Raw genomic sequence first — 18,388 nt, forward strand, 5'->3', positions numbered from 1 at the left:
AAGGGTGATAAACACATGGAATTCGTTGCCACAGGAGGTGGTGGCAGCTACAAGCATTGCCAGCTTCAAGAGGGGACTGGACAAATATATGGAGCAGAGGTCCATCAGTGGCTATTAGCCACAGGAGATAGATGGTATTCTCTTTGTGGGGAGGTGGTGCTCTGTTGTCTTGGTGCTGGAAGGAAGGCAGTGGGAGGGCTTCTGGTGTCCTGGCCTCACTGACAGTCCTTTAGATGGCACTGGATTTCTAGCCACTGTGTGTGACAGAATGTTGGACTGGATGGGCCACTGGCCTGATCCAACATGGCTTTGCTTATGTTCTTATGTTCTTAAGCTGAGGTAGGTAGGGAGCCTCTCCGTGAAGGGAAGGTGCTCTCTGCACATGCTCGAGACTTTTACCTGCATGTCCTCTCATGTCCTAGAAAAGCTATTAAAGGTGAGACTCTTGGCTCAAGTCAGCTCCTTGTTTACAGCCTTCATTCATTGGGTGGCAGTGTATGCCTCTCTCTGGTACAAAACTCAGCTCAAAGGCAACCTGCTCACCACCAGCAGCCAGGTACGTGGGTGTCTCCTATCGGAGCCAAAATGGGGCTTTGAGATCAATGAGGCTTCCTCCACCACTTTCGTTGGGTCTGCAACTTAAACCAGACCACCATAAGTCCGCACATTCCCTCTCCCCATTCCATACAGCCAGCTCTGAGCCAGAGCAAGAAGGCGCACGGCCCGCTGAGCCACCTGGTTTCATCACACCTCAAGTTTTGGGAACCCTTTGAGTCACACTGAGAGTGTGGGGGAGTGTGAACCTAGAGACCTGCCCCCCCCCATTAGAGCAGACACATCTCCCCTCTGACCACCCCCAACCCACTTCTTGCGCAAGCAGCACACCACAGCCAGCACGGTGTGTGAGTGGGAAGAGGGCGGGGACTGCAGAGGGGTGGCCATGTCAGTCTGTTGAAGAGATGAATACACAGTGAACTGCAGGCCGTCAGTCTTTATGGTGCCACAAGACGACGTTATATTTTGCAGCTGGACAAAGCAGCGGCCCGGCGCCCCCTTGAAGACTGACGACACTGATCCCAGCATGAGCTCACTCCCTCAGACGTGTGAAAGGGAGAGCATCCTGGGAGGCACCACGGGGAAATCAAGTTTAGGGAACCCTTTGCATCACACTGAGGGTCACAACAATAAAACGCTGAAAAACCTTGGTTACAATGACTGTAGGTTATATCTAAAAGATCCGCCTCCTTCCTGCAATCCAATTAGCGGCGAGGGCTGTTAGTTCAGAGGGCTGTAAATAGATAAGACTAGTTCACGGACTGGACAAGTTTAGGCCCACCAGCAGCCACCTGCCACCATGGCTCAGGGAATCTCCATCTTCAGAGGCACCGTCCCTCTGAAGAAGAGTGGATGCGGGCAGCTGCAGGTGGCTTGGGGCTCTGCGCTCTGCTTGTTGGCCACTGTGGGATACAGGACCCTGGGCACGGTGAGACTTCCTTCCTTCCCTTGTTGCCTGGCCATCTTGGCGGTGTCTCTCTGGTAACAACAGACCTGGCATGAACCACGAGGATGGTGGCTGCCAAAATGGCGAGAAAAGCCCAGGCTGGCTGGAAAGAGCTCATGTGCCGGCTGCTGAGCGAGTCAGAGTGTGTCATGCGGAGCTGCGTGAAAGCAGCTTGAGCCCCACGAGCAGCCTGTGGCTGGGGCTCCCAGAGGAGCCTGGGAGGCTGACAGCAGACCCGCTGGAGGACTGTCAGCAGGTCAGTGGCCTCTCTGCCCTGCTTGTTGACCAACGTGTGAAACAGAATGCTGGACCAGTGGACCAAAGGACTGGTCCAGCAGGGGAGCTCTTATGGCTTTATGGCCAGAGGGGGCCCCCCTCTTGATGGTCTCATTCAGGACATTTCATGCATCTTGATGGGCAAGAGAAGGGAAACCCTGCAGCCGCTCGGGCAGCAAACCCTCGTGCAGATCACGTGGATGCTTTCAGGCTCTGCACTGCTAGGCTTCACTCAAAAAGACCTTCCCTAGTTATGGAAGCAGACAAGGATCTACTCCCCCACCCCTCTGCCTATAGTAGAGCTGCATCACCCCACAGCCTTCCACTCAGGGGTACTGGCCACTGTGCCTTATGAAGCTGGGCTCAGCCGCTCTGGCAGACAGGGACAGTTGAATCAGTAAGTTGCCAGTTTGTTATTAAATAATGCTACAACTACAGGGATAGATGAATTTATTTATAATTACGGCGGCTGGTGTATTACTAATCAGTTTTATTTACAGCCCACTTTACTCACCAAGACTGAGGGTGGATTACAAAATAGGATTAAAAACAACTCAAACAGCAAAGATATGCCATTTGCTATTGGGAACAAAGACAGGCATAGAAAACTATTTTACAAAGCCAACCAAACACCGAGAGAATGCAAAACCAAGCCTGGAGACTTCTGGAGCGTGGCAGGAAAAGTTGCTAAGCAGCAGCAGCAGTTCTGAGCCCTGCAGCCACGGGCTGGCCAGCAGAGGGCGAGAGGAGACAGCGCATGGGAGGCTGGGCAGACTCACAGCCTCCCCCTCCCCCTCCCTAGCGTGGCCTGCAAATGCACCAGCGGAGCCCCAGGCCCACACCCTGCCCCTCGCATGAATACATACTGCTTCATGGCTATCAGCTTGGAGTCCATGCTCTCCTGCCTGCCCTTCATCATCTGGACGTCAGTCAACAGTTTGGTGACGCTGTCCTGGCGAACTCTGATGTCCTCGTTCTTTATGCCAGATACCTAGAAGGAGAAACACGTCCATCGTGTGCTGTGGCTCCTAAATGGGAAAGCCGTTTGCTGCCGGTGTGTCACCTCTTCAGCACCAGAGACCGACAGACACACGCCGGACCAGAATGCAATCCTTTGGGCCCACGGCAGTCAACATGCAGCTGGCTCAGGAGCAGCTTAGGCTCCCAACTGCCACTCGGAGGCTGCCCAGGCCCGACTCCTGCACTCGGAAGAGCCATCCACTCGCAGAGTCTCCGGAATGTTTTACAGACCAAGCTGAGCACTTGCTGCCGATTCAGCTGCGCAGAATGGCAGGGAATTCCGGCTCCTGCTCTGCCCCGACTCAGCCCCCGCCAAAGTCAATCCCCACGCGGCCAGACTCTGAAGCCCCGACTCTGCCCTCATCCCCCTTGACTCCTCTTCCGCCTCTGATCCAGTGGGTCGCTCCTGCTCAACCCTGTCCATGATCTGGGCTTCTGTCCTCGTCCAGTGTTTCCGGAGAAGCTCTTCTCTGCTGGAGGCCCCCAGGGACGACCTGCTCCTTGGCTGCCTGCTCGGGGCGGGGGCGGCTCAGGGCCACCCCGCCCCACCTCTAGATGCTGTCCCTTGCGTGCACATTTCCAGCCCGCTCATCCGCCAAGATGCCCCGGGGGCACCCACGGTTCTCTCACCCCCATTTTACCTCACAGCTCCCCAGTGAAGCTGAATGACAGGAACAGGCACAAGGCGCCCAACCAACCCCACAGCAGAGGGGGGGTGGGTTATTTTTTTAAAAAAGATTTCTATACCGCTTTGCTGTTGCACACTCAAACTCCTCCCAATCACTCCTGTGTTATCAAATTTCCAACCAGATATCCACCCCCCCATCATCTCATAGTCGACACACTCAAAAAGTGAACTTCTTACCGCTCCCCCCACCCCCCCACCCCCCGACCGTCCCAGAGCTCCAGTCCCTTTCAACAGATGTGGAAAGTGTAAAACGGTGTCACTGCCCACCCTGCAGAGAGTCTCGCCTGGGCTCTGCTGCCTCTTCTCTCGGCTCCCCATTGGGCAGCCCATCCCCCCCAAAGCCGTGCTACTTTTACAACTTCGCAAAAATGCAGCCCCCCCCCCCCCCCGGAAAACACTGGGGAATGACTGTGGCTGCTTTACAGAGAACAGGCCCCCTCCAATGAAGCAGCTCGGGCAGCAGGTGACGTGGAAGACCTCTGCCTGAGGCCTTACAGAGCCACCGCCAGGCAGAGGAGCGAAGACTAGGACAGGGCCACAGGCCTGGCCCTGTGTGGGGGGCCCCGCCACTTTTCCGGCTGTCCACTGGAACACTCTGGCCCCCTCCCCTACATCCAGCATTGGTGGAAGCGTACGTCCCTCGGACCTCGTCTCTAATCCATGCCATGCTCCTCCCAGCCTCTCCTGAATGTGGCACAAGCTCCTCCCTCTGGCCTTCAGAGCCCTCCATGGCCCTGCCTTTCGCCCCTCTGTCCTCATATGGTGATACACGCCTGCTGGCCTTTCCTGCTCCCAGCACATCACCCCACTGGACAGCCTGCTGCTGCCTCAAACAACCCTAACCCTTCCTCCTTGCCCCTTAGGCCTGCAGCAGCCTCCTGAACTCCTGCACGAGGCCCCCTCCTTTTCTGTCCCTCCCCCTTCTCAAGGCCACCTTTTCCTAACCCCCAGCCAAGACCACGTCCCTGCAACTGAAAGGAATCCTGTTCTTCTGCTCCCCTGCCTCTCCTTCATGGCACGGGATAGTTCTTACAAACCATTACTTGCGTCTCCTTTTCCTTGAAGGCACCTGGCTCCCCCTTTAGCAGCTGCCCAGCCTCCAGGAGGCCACAAGAAAGGCAAAGTTAAGTTTAGTTTATTTGATATTTAGCCTGCCCTCCCTGCAAGCAGGCTCAGGGCGGGATATAACAACATTAAAATATAAATACAAAATGGTAACATACAATAAAAGCCAATATAAGTAGACAGTAAAACAAACCTAAAAGACCTGATTCAACAGTACTAACCACTTGATGGTGGCTGCTAAACACATCAAAACACGGCGACTGTAAATGGCAACGCAGATAAGGGGTGGCGGTGCAAGGGAGCAGGCAGAGGAGGCCCAAGGAGGCGGGCGCTCTCGGGCACCCAGGCAGGCACCAGTGGAGGCCAACGGCACCACGCTCCCCTGCCACCCACCCAGCGGAGAGCTTTGGACCCGGAGCCAGCAACTATCGCAGCAGACTTACGTTAGTCACCTTCCGTTTGATGTTCTCCAGGAGATGCTCCTGGCCGCGGATGAAATAGGGGTGCTGGAATTCTGTGTCGTCCTTCTCTGGCTTCACCAGACCGCCCTGCTCGATGTGGATGACCTTCCGGAAGCCGTCTGAAAGAGGAGGAAGCAGAACACCTCAGCGCCCCAAACGTCGGCAGGGGGGAGGGGGGCGGAGGCGCTAGTCGGCATTCCCAGAGCACAGCAGCTGCCCCCCCCCGCCCAAGGCGGTCTCCTCTTCCGCTTTCAGAGACAAACCAACACCTGCTTAGTTTGGGCCATTCCTTTCCGAAACTTCACTCAGCAGGCAGCTCTCCTGGTAGAGCGGGGACATGAACCTGAGCCTCCTCGGTCCAAACAAGTCCTCCACTCACACATGCTGGCATGCCTGGGCTTGCTGCTCAGCCGCTGTCCTGGGGCACGTCCATGCCATTTGAAGGACACGGCGACAAGAGCATCTCCGACAGGCACAGCACGCCTGCCTGTCCCAGCGCACGTTCTGGCAGCAACAAGCTGCCTCAGTTTACCCCTATGCAGACCCACGAGGGACTCCTGAGGGGGAAAAGTACAGAGGCCCAGCAGGGACAATTTGCCCCAGCCCCAGAGTCTACTTACACATGTTGAGCTGTCGAACAAAGCTGGCCATGTTGTTATGCTTGAAGTACTTGGGAAGCACCTCCTTGGCAAACTGGCCTTGGTCGAAGACGTGGAAGCTGCTCCCGCTCTGCAACAACAGCAACAGCACCTAGTGAGCAAGCCACTGGGAAGACAATGGCGAGAGGCAACTGCACCCACTGCCACAGGGCTGGGAACCCAACGACCGTCACACGGGGCACAGCCAGATGGCTTCACCGCACGTCAGCCCGTTGGGCAGCCAAGACAGCCACTGGAGACGAAGGGCATCAATAACTCAAAGAAGTGGGGGGATGGGTGTGTGCACATGTATGTGCAGCTGTGCCAGGTTACCACGTGACTGAAGGCTTTGGAGGCCCTTTAACATGTACCCCAAATGCAGCAACTGTCACTGCCTCCATGCTTGCTGCGTGGAGCCATGTAAAGGCTTCTGCCTCTATGGCTGCCCAAAGACAAGCTTAGCAAATCATGCAAGAGACCCCTGGATTCTTGGGAAGCCCAACTTATGCACAATACGTTGAATGTGAGATAGGAGTTAGAGAGACACGGTTTTACTCAAGCCTAGACTGTTTCTGGCCCAAAGAAACCACAATGTGTGGAAGTGCCCCAATTTGAATGCCACACCAAAGTGTGAAATAATAAAAAGTCCAGTAGCACCTTTAAGACTAACCAACTTTATTGGGCATAAGCTTTCGAGAACCCAGTCTTAAAGGTGCTACTGGATTTTTTACTATTTTGCAACTGCAGATGAACATGGCTAACTCCTCTGGATCTAAACCAAAGTGTGGTTTCTTTCAAGGAAGTTTTCAATCTCCACTGTGCCCATGAGGAGAGGATGGGGGGGGGGCATGTGACCTTCAGGGAGAAGCAGGCTTGTTCATCCCAGGAAGAAGCCAGAGCTCATGTGTGATAGCTGCATTCAGTGAAGGGCCTCTAGTTCCCTCTGGAGCACTCATACTAAAGAGCTTCAAGTTCTGGAAGCTTTGGAGGAGGAGTTCAACTATTTAAAAACCTGCACAGCTTTGTTTAAGATAGTTTATGAAATAATCTTTATCAATTCTCACTCATCCTTGGCCCCCCTCAAGACGCGTCCTAACCAAGTTAGATTTCTGATCAGAAACTGTCCAGCAGGAGCAGCATTTTAGCCCTTTGGCATGAAAAAAATAGGCAGCCGTTTTACTGAGCAAGGTATCAGTTCTTTTCTGGCTCAAAGCATAATGGTGCCTACAGGAGAGAAGGAGAGAAAATATTTTCAGTCTGAAAACTGAACCTTTTTTGCACCGCTTGGATATTTCTTTTCATGGCAAGAAAAAGCATTGCCATTGAGTCATCTTCCTGTCAAGACAATTCCACATGCCTGGAGAACAAACACAGCGGATACCAATACTAGGTGGGAACTAAACCAGACCAAATTGCTACACAAAATTAAACTTGCTAGTTCAGAAGACAGTGACTTTGGGGACCACCCGCAAGCAGAAATGGAAAGAGCAGAGCTTGCCGCCCACCCAAGACTTTGCCCTGGATCCCTGAAAGGTTGCCAGCCGCAGGAATTCAGCAGCACCAGCCACATATGCCAGCCAACGGTTGGCACCTGCATTATTTGGCACAGGACCCAGACAGAACTCAAGGCCCTGTGGCCTCTCCCAGTCCCTGCTGAGCGGCCTCAAACAACTGCCGCTGGCTTAGCCGTACCAAAGTCTTGGCTTGCAAAGGTCAGAGCGCTTCACTGCCTTCAGCAGTTACAAATATCAATGTATTGGTTGCCCCTGCAATTGTGCACGTTGGAAACACTGCACTTGCACGTGTCCTGGGGACCTTGGCAGGTCTAAGAGAAGGCCTGGCAACAACTAGCTTCTGGTACTTCATTTTTAAACTATGGCAAGTTCAGTGAACAGGAATCAAACTGAGTGGCACCTCATGACCACTTGGCGGTGACCCGGCTAGCAGCAGCGACAGGGAAACCTATGCCTGGTGCTGCAAGCCAAAGTTACTGGACTTCAGTGTAGTCTGACCACGGCTACCAATGACCCTGGAACTTTTCTGGTAAGTTAACAGGCCAATACACCCTAAGGAAGTTATTATTATTGGAGATAATACATCCACTAAGGAGTACCATAAATAATGATATTCCAGCTGAATTCCATGCATCTGACGAAGAGAGCTGTGGCCCTCAAAAGCTTATGGTGCAATAAAGTTGGTTAGTCTTAAAGGTGCTACTGGACTCTTTCTATCCAGCTGAATGAGGCAGCGGCCTTTGTTTGCCATGTGCTTCAACAGCTGTTTGTAAATACCAATATTTCTCCAAGGCCTTCATGCCACACCACTTCTTATCTACTTGTTGGTCCCTTTCGAAAGGAGAAGATACTGATGCAGCCATTATACTTCACAGGATAACTCAGAAGTGCAACTTTCTGTTTTTAAGAAGCACCCAAACACCTCTTAGAAACACAAAAATGTCAAACCAGAGTCAAGCTGTTAAGTTTTGGGTCAAGTTAGAATCATAGAATTGGAAGGTACCTATAGGGTAACCTAGTCCAACCCCCTGCACAATGCAGGAAATTCACAACTACCTCCCCCCCCCCCCCAACTGCCCCAGTGCTCCATGCCCAGAAGATAGCAAAACACCTCCAGGATCCATAGCCACACTGGCCTGTGGAAAATTGTTCCCTGACCCCAAGGTGGCGATCGGCATTACCCTGGGCATGTAAGAAGGACACGAGAACTAAACAATGGATGTAACCCATTCTGCCGTCCTCCTCATGATCTGCCCAGGTTCACAAAATCAACATTGCTGTCAGATGGCCATCCAGCCTCTGCTTAAAAACCTCCAAAGGAGGAGAGCCCACCACCTCCCGAGGAAGCCTGTTCCACTGAGGGACCGCTCTAACTTGTCAGGAAGTACTTCCTCATGTTTACCTGAAAACTCTTTTGATTTAATTTCAACCCGTTGGTTCTGGTCCGACTTTCTGGGGCAGCGGAAAACAACTCTGCGCCATCCTCTATAAGACAGCCCTTCAAGTACTTGAAGATGGTTATCATATCACCTCTCAGTCATCTCCTTTCCAGGCTAAACATTCTGAGCTCCCTCAACCTTTCCTCCTAGGACTTGTTCTCCAGACCTCTCACCATCTTCATTGCCCTCCTCTGGACACGTTCCAGCTTGTCTACATCCTTCTGAAATTGTGGTGCCCCAAACTGAACGCAATACTCTAGGTGAGGTCTAACCAGAGCAGAGCAGAGCGACACCATCACTTCTCGTGATCTGGACACTCTGCTTCTGTTGGTACAGCCCCAAACCACATCTTTCTTTTTAGCTACCGTATCACACTGCTGACTCATGCTCAGTGTATGGTCTACTAAGACGCCTAGATCCTTTTCGCACATACAATTGCCAAGACAAGTCTCCCCCATCCTATAATTAAGCATTTGATTTTTCCTTCCTAAATGCAGAACTTTACATTGATCTCTGTTGAAATTCATTTGTTTTAGCCCAGTTTTCCAGCCTGTCAAGATGATCCTGTATCCTTACTCTGTCTTTGATAGTATTTTCTACCCCTCCCAATTTAGTTGTAACTGAAATGATTCAGGTTCAGAAACAAGGCAGCTTATCTGGTTTGGCATATTTGAGCCAAATCCAGTTGTGCTTCACGTGTACAAATCTTTCCATTATGATCCTGACTTACAGAGTGGGAGGAGTAAAGGGCCTAATGTGTCTAATCTAAGCATCTGGACTACCCTTGGTGGCTTGCACACTGGGATAGCTGCTACACTCAGTGGTGTCCAAAAGACCATTTTCCTTATTGCAACAAACATGACCACTCCATGTTGGAACTTTATACTTAATGAACGATTGGCTTAGCATAAACATAGTATTGCCTGGATGTCTTCCCCATCTTTTACAGACAGGGATGCCTCAAGCTTCCACACTGTGTACCTCCTCTCCACTCTGTCCACTCCCCATCACAAAATATGGCTAGTGCTATGCTTGCATCAAGTTAATGTTTAGCCATAGGCTGCTCTAAGCTAGTGGGAAGACAGATTGCTTTAAGCAGAGCATAACACCATCGCTGGCATTCACATCAGGAAAAAAAGAGCTGGGGCTGGGGACTGCGTTTTTCAAGCAGCACGGCTCCAGGATGCCTACTGAGGGGCAAGCCTATCACCAATAAAAATATATTCAAGTACTAAGTGATATCCACACTAGTTTAGCAATTCCTCAGATTAAAACAGATGAGATGTTGGGAGAGTTGAACTAGATTGTGCCAATGCCTTTTCAAACAAGATTTTAGCAAAGTGAAGGCCAAATCTGGATCAGGTATACAGGGGGAAGAGAGATTTTAACAGGGCTTTTTGCAGGTGGCATCCCGCAGATTGGCAAAATCAAGAGCTGCCTGTATACATGCATTCTCTGTCATTGGCCCTCCTCTTCTGGAATGGCCTGTCTGAAGCGCCTGCTCTCCTGGTTTTCTGCAAACTAGGCAAAATTTAATTATTTGGAAGGACTTTTTTACACAGGTAACAGGTCTGTACTGTAAGTAAATGGTTCGGAAAGATGCTCTCATAAATGGACAGGGATGGAAGACTACACTATTGTGCACTGCCTGTTGCTGCAAGTGTGCTCCTACTGCGTAGTTTCCAATGTCGTTTAATATGTTATGTCAAATTGCTTATGCTTTGTTTCATCTCCATATTCAGATTTCCACTTGTGTTCGAATTTCTGTAATCCGTACCCTACTGTACTGTTCACTGAATGTCACAACTTTAGACCTTATTGACCATACACTTTGTAATTTGCATTGAGTCTCAGTGAGAATGGCAGACTCTAAGTAATGTAAATAAATAATTCTTCCATGGATGCCCACATTTGCTTACTCTGTAATGCTATTAACCTTAGAAGGGAAAAAAAGACTCAGTCATTCCTGTAACTGTTTCTGCCCCACTAGGCAATGGTGCTGGTTTTCTGGAAAAATATGAATCAAAAAATATCAAATATCATTAATAGGGCACAATCCATTTTGGCAAATTTATTTTGATATGTATTTAGCAAACAAAAGTACCACCCACAGTTAATTTTAGGGTCCAATAGCAACAAATATATTAACAGAAATATTTGATTTGGGGAGGGGGGGGGAATAACAATTTAATTTTTAGTCAAATTCCAAAATTTACCTAGAAAATATTTTTTATTAGACTAAAAGCCATAAAAATGCAAAGCCTCTATATAGCATGTTGTTCCTGTACTGAAGAAATACCAAATGGCACTGAGGACACTAATTTTATCATACAATAAGAAATAGATTTCAGTAGAATAATAACAGTTTTAAATTACAGGTGGACAGTTATTGGTAGGATTTTAGGAAAAAAAAATGTTTAACAATAAGGGTGGTGGAATCAGTTGCCCAGAGATGTGTTCGATTCTCGCTCCCCGGTATTGTGCAGACTGCATGCGGATGGCCCAGTCTAGCCTGACCTCATCAGATCTTGGAAGCCTAGCAGAGTTGCCCTGGTTAGACAGGAGACCACCAAGAAGGCCCAGGGTCAATATGCAAAGGCAGGCAATGGCAAAAAACATCCCTGTCTTTTGCCTTGGAAACATTAAGGGGTCTATTTTATTTTTATTTATTTTATGTATGTTATTTATAGTCCACCTTTCTCACTGAGTATAATGATTCCAAGTAAATGTGTGCATGTGTCTCTAAATGCTTGGTTTGAGCTAGGTGAAGAGTGGGGGTGAGAGGAATGAGTGAGCGATATGATTGGTTGACTGAGAGTGTGGGCGGAGCGAATGCAGTTTAGATTGAGAGTACAGGGAGAAAGGGAGGAGTCAGAAGAAGGCAGGCCGGCTGGGTGCTGCCTGAGTACGTTGAAGTGTTTATGGGAGAAATATGACCTGTGTGGACCCTGAACTGAGCACGTTTGTGAAAGGACACTCAGTCAGGGAAAGGGAGGCCGGCTGGGTGCTGCCTGAGCAGGTTTCATATTTCTGTGAATGGGAATCAGAGAAAGAGAGGCCGGCTGCGTGCTGCCTGAGGAGTTTTAAGCATTTCTGTGAGAGAAATATTGAGTTAGAGAAAGAGGCTGACTGTGTGTGAAGCCTTAAAAAAGAGATGTGTGTGAATGAGAGTAAATGAAGTAACTTTAAGAACCGAGAACTACTTTTATGAAACCGATACGCTTCTTGAAAAATAAACATTTATTTTGTTTTGTTATATCCCATTGTAGCTGTCATTGCTATATCCCATTCCTATCCTCAGGGCCACATAGAACCACGAAGGAGCCTGACGCTTAAACCCGTTACCAAAGGGGAAATTTGAATAAAATATTTTGGAATAATATATTCCTGGTGGCAGCAAACTACCCAGAGGGTGTAAAGGGAAGATTAAAAGAAAAATCTACCCCAAAGAAAGTACAGGTCATAACACTGAGGCTCAAGGCGGATTACATGATGTGAAATTAGTACAATCAATATTAAAGACATTTCCATAAACAATGCCATAGGGTAAATGAATGCAAGTTTACAAAGGCATAGAGTTAGCAAGAACTGAATAGAGTTGAAGAATTGCTGAAACAAAGCAAAAGAAATTCTAGGATTGCCGTAAGTTGGCTGTGACTTGACAGAACTTTATACATACATACACATAACGCATACATTTCAGTTTTTCCCAGCCTTTACGTTTTTTCCACCCACCGACCAAAAAACCAGAAAAAAATGTTTTCCCACGGCCTCAAGATTTTCAGAAATGTTACATGTTCAGAAATGTTTGTATAAAAATTACAGCATCTTAGAGATGGTCTACAATGTTCGGGGTCGGGAACCTTTCCCCTACTGTCTTCCCCAAAGCAAACACATACGTCCAGTGTTAACTGTCCCTGCATGGGGAAACCAGTTATTTTTCTCTCTTCCCCGAAAGAGGCAAATAGCAGCTTTGATGCAGGGGGAAAGGGCCAGCAGCACGCCCCTTTCCTGTTCTGGGCAGGAGTATGTGTCTGGGTGCAGGGAGGAGGCTGGGAAAGGGCGCTGGCGTGGCTGTTTCCCCACCCACAGTAAAGGTGTGCGCCCACACACCTCCTCTGCATAAAAGAAAGGAGTGAAACTGCTATGGGACCTTTAAAAGGAAGGATTCAAAAGTGACTGTCCTTTCAGGTAGGTAGCCGTGTTGGTCTGCAGAAGAACAGAAGTACTTGAGTCCAGTAGCGCTTTAGAGACCAACAAGATTTTCAGACTGTGAGCTTTCAAGAGTCAAATCTCCCTTCCTCAGTAGAGGCACTGGAGGAGGGGCAGAAAGTTAAATTTAATTGCTTGGAAAATGAGTTTTCATCCCCAGGTGAACAGCCTGCCCATCCTGTTCTATGCAAGGCCCAATACTCCCCACAAATTGTAGTTTGGCTAACCACTGGATCTTATCAAAGCCGCCTCAATAGTAGTTTTATACACCAACAAAGATTAGGATATCAAAGGGTGATCCAACCAGAAGCCAAGAATCTCCTCAGTACCTGTTCAGTGTACAATTGTACAAGGGATCCCGTGACCTAGTCACTCACCATAGCAACACATACAGAATCAGACCCCCCCCCCATCCTACTCCAAGGCAAACAAAATAGTATCCAGGAAAGATGTTCTAAGCACAAATGCCACGAATGCCACCATGGCCCAAACAGCATGCACAAGTAATTCAGTATCCTAACCGCACTCAGATTCTGCTTGGCGATTTCGCATCTTCATTGTGCAGAGCTCCAAAGCATCTATGGAGATGGGAATAATGGCTACTGTACACATGGAGAACTAAGGCTCAGAGAGAAGGCATTTCAGCCAGCACTACTGAGCTGATGGCATGAGATGGGACTTGAATCCAGCTTCTTCAGTTTTAATTTCTGTCCACAAACATACCAAATGTATCAGTTCCTGTTACTCTCAAGAGGAGGCAGCACACAGGGGCAATAGTCAGTTTGATCTACCACCACTAGAGATTGGCACGAGTCGAAATACGAACCAAAATGTGTGATGAACCAGGTCGGTTCGTGGACCAGCAGTTTGTCAGATCCCATTTCTGACGAACCGCCACAAACTTTAGGCTGGTTTGTTTGGTTCATTTTTCAGTTCATCACTGCAGACAGCCTGGCGCCGATTAATCAGTTTCCTAGGCAACAGGGGGTGGACTTCCTGCAGACCTTTTGCTGACCTGGAAGTGGTGATTTGCTGGCCCGGAGGTGACATTTTCATGAACCACAAACTGCATGGTTCATTTTTTTACCCTGGTTCATGCCCATCTCTAACCACCACCACTCGAAGCTTACTCTGACTGAGAAGAGCTACGGGTTTAGATTCAGAAAGAAGCTGAATCTGCAAGAGAAACCCAGAGAGCTTAACAGCCACAAGCTGCTCAACCGTTTCCTGTCCACTGAAAACAGCATCAAACATCTCCCTCCAGGGCCACCAGGGAGACAGCTTGGCACTCAGGACAGGGCCATCCTGGACTAATGACTGGTGAAGGCATTTGCTACATTTAGAACCTATCTTTGATCTTGCAATATTAGTTTTCATTTGTGCTGTGCTAAGTAGTGATGAAGCAAAATGCATTCAGTGGCAGTCAGTCTACAAGAGTGAGCAAGCCATGCCAAGGACCACTGATAAGGCTCGTAGAAATCAAAAAAGCCACAGAACTACTATTTTTATTGATTTATTTACAATATTTACAGTCCACCTTTCTCACTGAGACTCAAGGTGGATTACACAGTGTAAGCTAGTTCAGTCAATTTCAAGGACATGTCAACCAACGATGCAATAGGGTCTATACATGCAAACTTGCAAAACCAGCAGAAATCCAATCCAGAGTGGAAGAAATACTGTAATAGGGCATAAGCAGTTCTCCGGCGGATACTTTAAACATAGAACTACCCAGTAGGATCACACCCAAAGCAAAGGACAGCGCATAGCAGCACATGATACTAGTCAAGTCTATGATCCTGAGCCCTCTACTGAGGCATCCCTCTGAGACCACTTCCGTACAGTACAGGCCCCCTATCTGAGTAAGAAAGCCCTCTTGCATAATTCGGTTTTGCGTAGTTTGCAGAAAGCCAGGAGAGTGGGGGCTCCCCTAACCTCTTCAGGCAGGCCATCCCATAAAGCGGGGGCCACCGCAGAGGATGCAGGTGTGCAGGCAGCTCCTAATACTGCCCATGTGCAAGGCAGAACCCGAAGGTGGTCATGTTCAGATGAGCAAAACTGCCATGGTGGGAGAGAGGCAGTCCTGTAGATATGCCTGCCTAAGGCCATGAAAAGATTTGTATGCGATAGCCCAGTAAACTTATAGGTAGCCAGTGGAGTGACTGCAGAAAGGGAGTAATATTCATTCTTCTCCTAGCTCTCGAGAATAACCAAGCGGCAGCATTCTGCACCAACTGGAGCCTCTGAATTAGCTTAGAGGGGAGACCTATCTACAGTGCCCTGTATGCAAGCCTACCACAAGTGCACACAATAATGCAACAGACAGCTAATAAATATGGAACTGTGGAAAAATGTCCTCCACCCTAGAATTCTTTTTTGTATTATAACCAGTGGAGATGTACTCTGAGAGTTGGAACCTTCAAGCTCCAAGCACAGTGCAGGATTACACGTTAATGGCTGTAGCTGTTAAGAGGACAACAGCTTACTATCTCACACCTTGCCAGAGGTAACATCTCTGGTCAAAAGGGGAAACAGCAGGCGGGGGCAGCATTGCAGAGCAGAGATTTGGGAGCTGTGTCCCAAAGCTTGCTGGGGTGTGCCTCATACCCCCACCTGCATTTCCTCTGTGTACCTGTTTCAAACTGCAAAAGGACCCTTTCTCAGGCCCCAAGATGAATGCAGACCAAAATCAGTATAACACTGATACAAATTCTGGGATGAAAGGCATTTGGCCACAGATTTGGGGAGGGGGGATTACATGGAATAAGCCACAGTCATATCTTTCGTGAGATAAAATATCTTGTTAGTGATGTCCCAAACAGCATAAATGATGTGATACCTCCAACAGGCACCACTAGCAGGTAGCCCATTTATTCTGATCTGCAGGGTACACAATAGTCCTTTAATGATGCCTCCTTTAAACCATGACTTTTAAAAAAAGTGTTACACCTGATTCACTGCTCTCATACATCAGAGAGAAGCACAAGCAAAGCAGTGTCTGGGGAAAGGTTTTGTCCTCTGTTCAGCTCTATCAGGAAATAAAAAATCCCAACACTTTATATCAAGGCACAGTTGTTCAATCATTCATTCAAGTTTGGATTTTCCTCCTATACCAGAATCAGCCAGAAGAGCAGCTCTCTTCAAGGGTTGGAGCAACCGACAGAGCTGTGCCAGCAATGAAGTTTCCCCCTGGTATTAGGTGCTTTACTCCAGCAGACCGCTTCTCTGCCACTGAAGGAAGGCTCTGCCATTAGGAAGAGGGATGCCCGGCCCCTTTTTAATTTCCCCACAGAAGACTCGTAGAGGTGGACCCCAGGAGTCCTTTCGAAGAAATGCGGGGTGGGTGGTATCCTTCCATTCAAGTACCAATTTGCTCACAGGAAAACGTACCTAATTATCTATAATTACATCTCAGGTAGATTAATTCTCTAACTGTGCCACATTATCTAGTATATTGCTTAGTTTCAAAAGCCCCAGTATATTAAAAGGGGGGAAAGAACAAAGCGTTTCACTTCCCTAGCCTCAAGGATGCTCTCCCAAAACAAGCAGAACTAGGCACAGCCACCCTCAGGAGCACCTAGTTCTTGTGAGGAGGAGGAGGAGCGTGCGTGGATTTCCCTTTAACCGTCGGTGGTCAAACCCTGTGGCTAGAAACAAACCTGTAAAGGAAGCTCCACATGCAGCCTCTGCCTTTAAAAAAACAAGCAGAAACCTCCAGTCAGCCACCACAAATGCCCTTTCACTACCTGCAGTCACGCTTAGCAGGTGATACTTATTAGGGAGAGAGACCCCCACGAAGGAGTATCCACTAGTGGGGGAAGCGAACAGAAAGCCAGAGTTGCAGATGTGCAAAAGGCACTCTATGCAGTACTAAGTACTCCCCCTCCATCCAGCAATGCTGAAGCCAAAGCTGCTCCCAGAGACAGACATACTGACAGCCCATGCAAAATCAGCCTCGAGTGCATACCCTGAGCGACTTTCCCACAGACATCTGCAGAATACCCTTCACAGTGCGGATGTGGGAGGGAGGTAAAAGGGGCTAGAAAGCAGCAAGGGACTACAGAATGAATAGAGAGTGGGGCGAGTGAATGGACCAGAAGGAGCGAGAAAGCAGGACGACGAGGGGACCAAAAGCAGCAAGGGTAGAACAACAAGGTGGCAATGGCTTTTCATAAAAGATTTTGGGACGCTGAATCCGTTTCTGATGTCCAACTACTTGTGCCCATAACGATTCATCCTTAACATGTCACTCCCACCAACTTTTACTGTGTGGACAAGCTCCCTCCACCCAAGACCTTACCCCAAGGTTTCAAATATAGTGACAGCTTTCTGTCCATGACAGCATTTCCTTTTTCTTTCTTGCATCTATCATCCATCAAATTCACTCCATGCTTTCAGGTTTAATTATATATTTCAGATATTTTATACGGTTGATGAAAGGAAAGCTTCACTACCTTCCCTCCACGCATAAACGTATAAACTTCTATCATGCCCCTCCTACTTTTTTCTAAACTGAGAAGCCCAAGACTCTTTAGACTCCCTGCGTAGGAAAGCAGATCCAACCCATTAGGCATCTTGGTTGCCCTCTTCTGCACTTTCCCCAGCTCTGCAACACCTTTTCTTGTGATAGAGGGACCAGAACTGCACCCAGCAGCCCAGGTGAGGCTCCTCCACGCAAGGCCACGATGCTTTGCTGCAGAGACTGACAGGGCTTCCCCCTCGGAGGCAGGCGGGACGTCCGGGGACCCGCTGACATGCCATCGCGAGGCGGGCAAGGGCAGCAAAGGAGCCACAGCGCCCCTGGGTGCTCGGCGCTGCACGCGGCCCCGTGCCGGGGCGCCCCTCCCCTCACCGGGCTCCAGCAGATGAGCGGGTCCGTGTCGGGGTCCTCCACCAGGGTCCACAGCTTGGTGAGGAAGGCGGGGACGTTGCTGCCTCCTGCTCCGCCGCCGACGGCATTCTCCATGGCTCGGCGGCGACTTCGGCTGGGCCCGGCCGGCCCAAGCCAGCCTCTGCGGCCCTCCCCGCCGCCGGCGCGACCCTGCCCGGGCGCCCCCCGCTGCTACGCCCCGAACCCCCGACGGGCTAGCGGCCGAGGCGGCCCCCAGAGCCGGCCACTCCCTGCGCGCTCGGCCCCTCAGCGCAGCCCGGTATGGCCGCCGCCATCTTGTGACGCCTGACAGGCCGCGCAGGCGCAGGAACACAGAGTCGCCTCACGCTCCAGAGGCTGCTGCCGTCGCCGGCGACTTTAGCGCGACACATGCGCAGTCGTTCTCGGCCCTTTCGGCTAGAACTTCGCGCACGCTCAGTTCTTCTAAGCTCGAAGACAGTTCTGCGCCGGCGTCGTACTTGCTCTCGTTTTTGGAAATGCAAACGCAAAAAGCTTCTTCAAAGCGAGTCCTAAAGCTTGCGCGTGCGCTACTTGATTCGTGCTCGAGAATCAGGGATATGTTATCCGTTTAATTCTCTTGTGCTTGAGAAAGCTGCTTCCAGACCTGTTGAATTTATAAAACTTCATCGCTTTATTTATTTGTACCTCGGGAGAGGCTGGCGCTTCTGACCTCACTCATTCAT

The 18,388-nt window shown here is 49.5% G+C and overlaps 1 protein-coding gene across 4 annotated transcripts in view; it reads right to left on the reverse strand.

Moving 5' to 3' along the window:
* The window catches only part of HSF1 (heat shock transcription factor 1), a 46,720-nt gene extending 28,738 nt beyond the window's left edge, over positions 1-17,982 (reverse strand). For all 4 annotated transcript variants that reach the window (XM_054986021.1, XM_054986020.1, XM_054986019.1 and 1 more), the window contains exons 1-4: positions 17,667-17,982; positions 5,632-5,740; positions 4,994-5,130; positions 2,644-2,768 (exon numbers count right to left, since the gene is read on the reverse strand). In XM_054986021.1, the coding sequence (XP_054841996.1) occupies positions 2,644-2,768; positions 4,994-5,130; positions 5,632-5,740; positions 17,667-17,780 (485 nt within the window). In that variant the 5' untranslated portion in view covers positions 17,781-17,982. The remainder of the gene's footprint in view (positions 1-2,643; positions 2,769-4,993; positions 5,131-5,631; positions 5,741-17,666) is intronic.
* Between the last annotated feature and the right edge of the window lie 406 nt (positions 17,983-18,388).

Source organism: Eublepharis macularius, chromosome 7 (assembly GCF_028583425.1).
Source record: "Eublepharis macularius isolate TG4126 chromosome 7, MPM_Emac_v1.0, whole genome shotgun sequence".
Lineage (NCBI taxonomy): Eukaryota > Metazoa > Chordata > Lepidosauria > Squamata > Eublepharidae > Eublepharis > Eublepharis macularius.